We start from the raw sequence: 11,115 nt of genomic DNA on the forward strand, positions 1-11,115 counted from the left end.
TTTTAAATCCTCCTCATTTATTTGATTGTTAACTAATCCAACAAAAAGTTCAAATTGACGAACTATTCTTTAGCCAGCTATTGTTTTTTTTTTCTGCAATTTTAGTGCCGAAAACAGGCTGGAGAATTTTTTTTTTTTTTTCTGAGGAAAAAAAATAAATTATTTTTTGACCGGAGGGTTTTGACTGGAGTTTCTTGACCGGAGTCTTTTATTTCTACCTCCTTAGACGAAATGGTATTGTAGTTTATCCTCCGCCAGCTAATTGCCTTGTGGAGGCTACATTACCAAGTCTCGCAAAGACAAGTTCAGCTCCCGAAGAAGCATCATTACCTGCTCTACAGACCAAGAGTAAAGTGAGTTAGGGAAGAATGAAGGTACATTAGAGTGAAAGACAGAAGTAGTTGTGTTAGAAAGATAGCATTTAGAAAGCAGACAGGAATTGCACAAAATGTTAGAAGGTGCAATAGTACTGTTAGTCGTACCTACAAAGATTTGAAGAGTTCACTTGATATGACTCTTTCCTCAACTTTTTTTGTCGTACTAAGATGAAATTATTTAGATCATCGACATTGTTTATTGTATTTTTGGAATTTTTGAATTTATTTATATCAGAAGTACATGAGGTTGATTGGTTTTTTAAAATAGAGGTTGTTTTTTTGTTTCAACATTTGTCAATGGCTTACGACAAGATTATTGAATGATGTTTTTTGTAGCTTTTGCATATGAAATTTTATTTTCACATTGTTCACAATAATTGAAATTTATATTTGAAACTTGATTTTTTATTTCAACGTTAGAGCATGGTTTACCACAAGATTGTTCAATAACATTTTTTGTAGGTTCAGCCTCTGAAAAAATTTATTTCACTTTGTGCATAATAATTGAAATTTATATTTGGAACTTGATTCGATAGGAATATACTCCGATTCAATTCCAAAGTTTCGTTTCTTATTTTAAGGTCTTAAATAAGATTGATTTAAAGAAGCATTTTCTCTCTTAAAAAACTGAGTTCCTCTTTTATTTGTTTGTCTTCCATTTGAATTGCTTTCAAAAAAATTACCAATTCTTTTAATGCAGAAACAAGAAATTTATTACTTGGCAGAATATCATCTTTTTTTGTTGATATGATTGCTTTCCCTATTTCTTTGTGTAATTGTTTTTTGCATAACAATATGAAGAACAAATAGATAACTTCTATACAAAATGCTATTTTGTATCTTTTACAGAGATTTTTATCAACAGGATTTTCATAGTCTTAAGTTATCTTTATTTCATCGAATTGGTCGGTATCAAATATGTCAAGAACTTCAGCAAATAGATGTTTACGAAGATTTCGAATCAAGTTTTCTGGAACTAAGATCATATTTTGAGGTATTAAATCTTTTGGGTGAGAACAAATTTCTTCAATATTTTTCAAATAACTATCTTCAAATGTATTAATGTCGAATTTCAAATACGAGAATATCTCACTGAGTGATCTTGGCATCATATATTTATTATAAATGAAATCTTTTTTTCAATCACTTTATTGATATAAAAAAATATTTCAAATATTATTATATTTTTTTCTCTTTCTTAAAAACAAAAAGTCTTGCTTGTAGCTTGTATTGCATATTTAATGACGGATCAAATAAAAATAAACTATACTTAAGGCGGACATTTTTTTCAGGCACCCCTCTTTAGAAAGTCTGTAAAAAACAAGTATTAAGCGAGATCAATAATATTGAAAACAAAGCCTAAAACCAAGCGCCGAGGGTAGGCTACCCATACCCCTGGGCCAGTATATAAGGGGTGGCATGTGTACACCCCCCTCATTTCGGAGAGTCGGAAAATTTGCATTGTCATAACTTTTGTAATTTACAATATTTTTCTACGAAATTTAAAATCTGTCTATAAGTTTAAATTTAGTTTTAGATAGTGAAGTTGAAAATTTTACTACATTAGTGCCCTCGTGTTTGGCCAGGAAGGGGAGAAGGGCTTTTTTGTTCCCAGGCTTCAGCCATCCCAATATTTTGCAAGGCCTCCTCATTTAGCATAGGTCATCTGTCAATCATTAAGTCGTCTGTCAATCGTTATTTTGCTCTACAATCTTCATCTTTTCTCTTCCAGTAACTTCCATTTTTAATAAGTGGTTGCTTGCAGCCTTGTTGGAAGCGAAGATGTTTAAAAAAAAAAAAAAGTATAAACACACTTAAGGTTGTGTGAAAGCGTCCTATCTGGAACATCAAAAAATCCTGCGGGCGCCCATGCATGTGTGTGCATAGAGGGAAACTACACCCTCTACTTCCTATACCATACACCTTTTTATGTTGGCATACTAGGATCTTAAGTCAGAATTTTTTAACTTTTCTATTGCTTGGCTGGTTAATTGTGATAAATTAGAAAATCGAAGTACAAACTTTTAAATTGAAACCTCAGCCCCCCCCCTCCCCATTTTAGAAAATCGAAGTACAAAATTTTAAATTGAAACCTCAGCCCCCCCCCATACGCTTTTGTACGCTTTTTGAAGCCCTCCCCCTCCCCCTATGAGCATACATTCTTTATGGATGACCCCTTAGAGGCACATTTATGCATACATAATATGGATAAACATATTAGGAAATCAAAAAATAATCTTTTTTATAACTTTAAAATTTTTAAAATTTTACAATTTTAAAAATTAAAAACTTTTTTCTATATAATTTTAAAAAATAATTCATTTTATAATTTTACATTCATAAATATAAAAACATTTTTTATTTCTGCTGAGGATAAAAACCCACAAAAAAAACTTATTTCAAAGGCTTTTATGTATCTGAAAAATTTATTTTTTCACTTAGAGTAAATTGCTCATAGCAAATGTGAGTGGGGAAGATAAGCGCAAGCCATTATTACAATAATGATTAGCAGTTAACTAATTAGTTATTAAGGGTTTTTTTATGACAACACTCCTGTCAACAAGTCCACTATTTTATGTTTTCTCTAATTATCTATTACTACTGACCTCTCATTGAAATAATATTAACATTTCTTACATTTTAATTTTATTCTCTACCTCTATAAAGCTCTTATTCTTCTTTTTACGGAATACTGTTTTCATATTTGGGCAGGTGATTCTAATGAGACCCTCTTTTTTAGACAAGGTTAAAAATTGCATTGTAAATGTTATTGGGCCTGCTTGAGTTGCTTCTGTCCTATCATTGTAAGGTTGTATCTCTACCTCTCTTTTACAAATGCTAGCATGGTTGCTGCTTAAGTGAGCTATCATCACTTGTTTCATTCGCTCTGCTGAATGACACTACTCACTATTCAGGAAAGTCGCATCTTTTTACTGTAACTGTTCCTTCATGCCCTAAAGACTTTTATCTAGCTTTTTTCATTACCAGTCAATGCTTCAGAACTCTTTCCACAGGCATATTTCAATGACTCATAAAATGTTTTTCTAATACTCTGCCAATCTCTTTCATTTTCTTTGCCTCTTTTTTGTTCTTTGCTAACTCCCAAATTAATTAGTGGTTTCTTGCAGCCTTGTTGGGACTCTTTAAAAAAAAAAAAAACATAGAATTTGCTTTTGATTCCTCATTGAAAGTTGTAAAGAGTTAGGCTGAAATCCAAAAAGTTAAAACGTAGTAACAAATTGATTATTCATATTATGAGAGAAAAATCCACAATGTGTTAGTAATAAGCAAACTAATATAAATTTTTTAAATAAAATGTGCTTGGTTTTTTGAATCTATCAACAAATGTTGCTAATATTCAGATCAATTATGCAGAGAATGTTAAATCTTTTAATCAGAATGAACCTAAAATTGATTACTTGAGATTATAAATTATATTTCACTTTGCACCACAGCAATCTGGGCCTTGTTTTAAAGCGTTACGCATAAAGCAAATTAAGTATGCTTTAAACAATTTTACATAAGCAGTAAGCGACTTTTTAATCATTTTAAGCGACTTTTTATCATTTTTAACTTTTAAATTATTCAATAAGCAGTAAGATAAAAGAAGTTAATTTTTAAAAAATCACATTAATTTTTGAAAGACGTTTACATAAAAATATTCGTTACAAAAGTTTGAATGACAATTATGTTAGATACTATTATGTTAGCACTATTTACTAATAAAAAAAAATCAAATGAAATTGAAAATTTATTTTTCTTTTGTTTTTATTTTATTGAAATAATTGATTTTTTTGCTTGAAAAAATGCTTTTACTTTAAGCTTGAAGCAAAAATAATATTATTTATATCTGATACAAAATATACAATTTAATTTAAAACTAATTTATTAAAAAAAAATAATTTCATTCTGTTAAAAAAATATATTATATAATTTAGATTAAAAAAATATATAACTTAATTTTGATTTAAAAAAAATATATTTAAGTTTATCAAAATTAAAGTTAATGCTTAACTGTCAAATTTATTTAAAAATTATACTAAATATTGTTCAATATTTTAATTTAAAAAAAATTAGCTCATTTTTATCGCAATTATTTTTTTGGTTTTTCTTCCAAGACATTTTTTTTTTTACTCAAAATTAAATTTTAAATAAACCGCTGTATCAAAAATTTGCACAAAAATAAGTTAAACTTTTTTTTTTTAATATAACAAAAGTTAAATTGCAGCGATTATTTTTTAATAAATAGCATATACAGTAAGCCACTACCAAGTTAAAGTCAACCCTCGGCTCACTTTGGGAAATGTACTATTTATATTCAATAAAATTATTTGCAATTTAAAAAATTTCAAAACTTAATCATTTTTTTGGGAAAACAAAACAAATTACATTTTCATGGTTTCATTTAGGTATTGCGAAATAGAACAGAACGTCGCTTAAAATGTTATTTTTGTGTCATAAATTAGTATAATAACAACAAGCTAGCCATTTTTAATGTGTTTTCATTTTTTCTGTTGGAAAAGGATACTTTTTGCAATGTTTTATAATATAAAATAATAAATAAAATCTAATACGGATAAAGTATTTATATTAGCCATATATTTTGCTTCTGTATTTATGGTATTTTCACATTATATTATCTTATACAACAAGTTTATAAAAAATCTTTTTCAGACTGAATGTAAATATTAAAAAATGAATGCAAAATGTGGATCAGGGAAACCAACAAGAAAAAGAACGGATAATATTATAACTAGACATGAAAGTGAAAGATATGCTGAGCAACCAAACGAACTACCTGTTAGTGACCTTCCAACATATAAATAGATTATTCAATATGCTTATAAGGTCGAAAAAGAAATGATTACAACTAAAAAAATTGATTCACCTGCATAGTTTTAAAAGTAAGTGAAGAAATTTTAAAAATTTGGAAAAAAGTGAATCCAAATCTTCCACTAATGAAGGAGAAACCTCTAAGAAATAAGTTACAAAGAACATTTCAAAAAGTAATTGCAGATGAACGATCTAAAGCTTCAAAACATAAAAACAGTGTTTGATATATCAACATGCAGATGTGAACTTCCTCTTTTAAATTGTGATGACAGGTTTGAAGTTACATTTTCAAAAAACCATAATATTAAATAATATGTTTGTTCAAACTAATTTGTGACTAAACTGCCTACAAATTTTACAGCTGTACAGTTTTTTTTCAAATTATTGCATTGTATTTTATTATACATATTACCCTTTAGAAATATTCGATGCAAGGTTTGCACTAACAAGCACTATGTATGTCTCTGTGAAGAAAGCAAACAGGTGACATTTTTTTTTTTTTTTTGTATAATTATTTTTTATGCTTTTTATTATTTTAAATACTTTCTATAAGCTATAAAATGAATTTTTTTTAACTTAAGGTTCCAGTTCTAGAACGAGAGTATTTAAAGGATCAGAAAGTTAAGCAAGGGCCCTTTGGAACCTGGCAGGCAAAATTGATAAGAAAAAGACAGCCAAGATCGTAAGAAAAAGAAGTAAGGAGAAAATTAATTTAATAAGTGACATGGCACTTCACTCAGATAATGATTGTATCAGTGAAACTTATGATGTAGAAATAGATAACAATGATGATTATAAAAATCAGAATCATGAGTTTTTTGCTAAACCACTGTGTAAAAAAAAATTATACAGATTTAACTAACATTGCCATAGCTGCTATCAGGTTCGAAATTAGTGATGCTGCAACATCTGCCATAGCAACTGCTACCTTGATAGACTATCAAATTATAACTCAGAACGACAGATCACAAATTATCACTGAAAAAAAGATATTTGACACTAAAAAGCGTGTTTCAACCATGATTAGTGAAAAACATAGTTCAGAAGTTTTTCATTTGAAAGTCATTGGAGTAGATAGTAAAAAAGATAAAAATACACTAGCGCATATATTAGGATATGATCATTATGCAAAACCTATTATTAATAGACAGTAAAGGATGAACATCACTTAACTTTTACTGCAGAAAGTGGACCTTTTTCTAAGAAATATTTAACTCACATTGAAATAAAAAATGTAACAGGAATTACATTGGCAACCGAAACACTAAAAATACTCGAAAAATACAACAGCATTAGTAGTTTGAAAGCCATTGTACTTGATAATACTTCTGCTAATACTGGTGCAGATAATGGCCTAGTTGTGACATTAGAAAGGCTTTTAAACCGACGAATCCATTTAATAGGATGTGTACAACACCAAAATGAGTTACCACTTTGCTATGTCATAGCTGAAGTAGATGGTAAAAGTAACGATCCAAAGAAATATAAGGGCCCTATTGATCAAAAAGCTTCGGCAAGTGATTTGCATAATTTACCAATAGTTGATTTTGTTCCAATTCATTCAGAAATTGATTCCTAAGTAAACTCTAATATTTTATCTGATCTTAGTACAGATCAACGTAAACTTTACGAATACTGTATTGGAATATCTAAAGGCTTTATATCTCTAGCTTTAAGAATAATGATGGTTTATGCAAGAGTGAAGAATCCTACAGATGAGTTGTGTACAATTACAAAGTATATAGTCCAAGTATATTGCCCCATGTGGTTTGCCCATAAAAGGTCTGGTCTTTATAAAGATGCTCCTAGACTTCTTCATAAGACAATTGAGCTTGTTAAAAATCAGGCAGACAATATACAACAAATTGTTTTTCAAAATCTTCAAGGAAACTCTTATTGCTGTCTTCAAGAAAAATTTTTATATTCTATGCTGCAAGATGATGAAAAAGATATAAGGGCTCAAGCTATTAAGCTATAAAAGGTGGCTAAGGCAGCCAGAAACAAAATTTAAATAAAAAAATAAAGTTGAAGGAGGGGGGGGGGGACTCTTGCCCCTCAGCCCCCTGTTTTTATCCCAGTGTTTAAGATTAAGTGGTAAATATTCATTCCATAATATTCAAATATTCTAATGGAAAGAATATTTGTATCAAAGTTTGTACTAAAGTATAATAAATATTAAGAATGCTATAAAAATGAATAATTCATTGAAAACAAGAAAATACTTAAAAACTTTAAAACTATTTCCTAAAATTGCCCTTAACCCAATTGGTCTGAAATTTTCAGGATTGTCTTAGAATAATATGTACAACAAATCCCAAAGTGAGCCAATATGATCTGAGAAAAAAAGTATATTTTGGTAGTGGCTTAATATACAGCAACATATTTTTGATAAATGATGTTTGGAAAAATAATCTTTGCTTTCACAACAAAATCGTTAATAAAATAATAAACTTTTAATAAATAAAGTAAATTATGAAAATAAATTAACATAATTTTTTTATTTATTACACTCATTTTTTTAAAATAAAAAGTCATTTGTAGTTGCAAAGCCGCTATTAGAAATTTAAGTAAAATAATCATTTAAAAACTCAAAAATTGAACATATTTTAAGCTTGAATGTTCCTTGTTCATAGAAAATTTTCGAGGTGGTGAAGCATTTGGCAGAGCTTGTTTTGGTTTGGCTAGGCAGTGATAAACTATTAAATTTTAAGTTTTGTAAACCTATATCAAAAGCTGTCTACTACATGACAAGAAACACCTTAAATTTCATTTGCAACAACTTGATACAATTAGTGCAGAACAAATAGCAACAGTTCATCAAGCTGCTGAGTTTACTGGACTATTTCATGCAAAATGGTTTCTGATAGCACCTTGGCAGCCTCTTATCCTTGCTTAGATTTATGTGCAATTTGGGACATGATCAAGTATGGGTCATTTAAAAAAACTTTCAACTGTAGCAGTTAAAAGTTTTAAAAATCATTTATGATTTCTAACAGAACAATTTGTTGCCCTTGCTATGCAATGAAATGCTAGACAATAACACAAAAATTGCCAAAAAATTATTTTTATATTCTAAACCTTCAAGATTTTAACACTGTAAAAACCACCTTTTACAAACATCAGCACAACGAAACTTTTGAGAAACCAGGTCAAAAATAAGATTAAAAACTTACAAAAAATAAAAATAAAAATATAAAAACAACGCCTAAAACTGTTCTAATGGTTTCTAATTTGCTGAATTATTGCTTCACTTGACCAAACAGATACGCTAATTCTCTTGAAAAAAAAAATTAAGGGTGATTAACTTGTCACAATATGACCTTTTAAAACAAAAATTTAACTTTTGAGTCCATTGAGCAAACTCTTTGTGCAAATAAGTTAAATTTATTTTTTATTAATTACAGAATGATCAGCACACAGAAAACAGTGCCTTATGATTTTTAAAAATAAGGGGCGATTGACCCACATCAATGTATGTATAATGTTGAAAGTGACCTTTCAGTCAGTATTATAATATTTTATTGTTATTGTTGTGATCACAACAATAACAACAGCAAAAATAACATTATATTTACCAGTAAAAACTATGCATAAGTGTAAATATTATATAGTTGACTCTGAAAGGTTTACTTTCTTATAGCCTGGTACTATCTTATAACCTTGATACACTTTACGTGAAGGAACCTTATAAGTATAACTTTTTTTTATTCTTTTCAACATATTTTTTAACAATATTATTTTTGTGTAATTATATTACCTTGTCTGATTGACTTTTCACTGAATGATGATATTCCTAAAATAGTAGTATTTGGTTCAGCTCCTTGATCAGGATTGACCCAACCATATTGTGGTGGCGGTGCCATTGGGTTTTCTTGAGTTGCATATGCATTATAAGACGTGTATGGTGGCGGTTTATTGGCTTCCAAATCAGCGTTAACATGCTGGCTATAACTATACTGATTTGACATTCTAAAATTTCGTAAACAATCAATGTACTAACTGAAAAATTTCGGATTGTGTTTACCAAAGCATTATATCGAAACTACATAACTCAAAGACAATTACGGATTCGATTACGTCATGGAAAAACCTAAAACGTTTTTACTTTTACATTTTTACCTTGGCAAATTACTAATTTTTGCCACAAAATAATTGCCATAAAAATGAATAATTGTATTGGAAATAATTATAAAAAAAAACGTCATCAAAAATTTAATTGATTAAAATTTTGTTACGGAGACTGAAGGATGCTTTTTTTATTTTTAAAGTTAAATCCGCTCGAAAAATTTTAGGTTTTTTTGCAAATCTGAGTGCACTTAATAAAATTTTTAAATGTTAACATTATAGATAAGTTATAGAAACATTTTAGTCTGTTATTGTATGTAAACTTATCCTTATAAGATTCTCTATATTAAAACACAATATTTCTAGGGGTTACATATACCCTTGTTATTCAAGTCATGTACTTGATAAACTTTTTTTAAGTAAAATCTAAGCAAAAAACAATTCAATATATCAAAAGTCATTTAGCATAATTTCCATTACAATTATTCATTTTATGGCAATTATTTTATATTTTTAATAAAATATTTATAAATAAAATATTTATAAACAGTTTATAAATAAAATATTTATAAATGCCCGCGGGTAAAAAACTAGCTTGTAACGTTCGTCACCATAGAGATAGCAAAAAATTTAGCTAAATCTCTTACGGTTAGCGGTTAAATTTCACCTGAAATAAAAACACTTTTTTTCCAATAAAGTTTGTGGTAATATGTTATAATATGTAGCAATGTTTAATCAAAAATTTAATATTTTTTCATTTTTATTTATTGTCGCACCTAGTAATCATCAAATCACTCGCCACTAAAGCATGCTTTTTATTCTCTCGTAATGAGAGTAATTGATGTATTTAATTATGTATAAACTATAATATGTATAAATAATTTATATAAATACATTACAAATTTAAATTTACATATGCTCTTCGGAAAGAACGCTGTGTTCATTATATTTTACTAATCACAATCAATAGGATAACTGCGTAACTTTTTTTATATTTTTGTGTTAAAGTAAAACTTCACTTATCGCAGCGAACAGAGCCTTCCTCAGAAAATGCGAGGCCTGTAGAAAATGCATGGCCTGGAGCAAAACATTTTAGCGAGGCCTTCTTTAAAGTTATTTTAGGCGCCTTGATCTCTTACTGTCTCAAAGGGTTATGTAAGTGCAAAACATAAATTTCTGGTTGGTATAATTTTGAGTTATTATTTTCGTGTAGGCTTATAAAAAGGACTGAGTGCTTTATAAAATAACCTAGAATAACAGCAATAAAATTTATTCTTAACGTTATTATAATAATAATGTAAAATAAATAACAAATTTTGCTTGACAAAAAATAAATGAGTTAGAATAACAAATCAATTTTTTTTTGCTGGGTTGTTATTGAATAATCAATTATAAATAATATAACATATTATTACAAAATAGTAATGTTATTTGCACATATTATATTTACGGCAAACTATATGAAGGGTGCTCATAAGTAGGTAGATGTTATATAATAAGTGTTCACATCTGTAAAATGATAGAACATAATTTTATAATAGAATTCTGGAAAAAATAGTTTAATAAAAACAAGTAGTTCTTGTTAACCAATAAAAAAAAAAATAATACGTATTTATTACAGTATTTCAGTATTAATACTGTAAAAATAATTGTCCATGGTTAGATAATTTTTAATATTGCGTCAAAATGATATAATCTTAGATGTCAAAACTTAGACTCACTTTATATGAACTGAACTTTTCTCGCTTTCATTTCTGTGAAGTCGTCGATAATGTTATCAAATTGATTTTGGCTGTTGTGTCAGATTTAGTTGATAACGTTGCCAGAGATAATAGCCTTT

General features: G+C 28.3%; 1 protein-coding gene across 1 annotated transcript in view; it reads right to left on the reverse strand.

Annotated features, from left to right (window-relative positions):
- The window catches only part of LOC136086667 (protein lifeguard 1-like), a 40,481-nt gene extending 31,112 nt beyond the window's left edge, over positions 1–9,369 (reverse strand). Inside the window, exon 1 of the mRNA XM_065808889.1 lies at positions 8,968–9,369. Coding sequence (XP_065664961.1) covers positions 8,968–9,178 — 211 coding nt within the window. The 5' untranslated portion in view covers positions 9,179–9,369. The remainder of the gene's footprint in view (positions 1–8,967) is intronic.
- Positions 9,370–11,115: the final 1,746 nt, after the last annotated feature.

The sequence above is a fragment of the Hydra vulgaris genome, chromosome 11, assembly GCF_038396675.1.
Source record: "Hydra vulgaris chromosome 11, alternate assembly HydraT2T_AEP".
Classification (NCBI taxonomy): Eukaryota; Metazoa; Cnidaria; class Hydrozoa; order Anthoathecata; family Hydridae; genus Hydra; species Hydra vulgaris.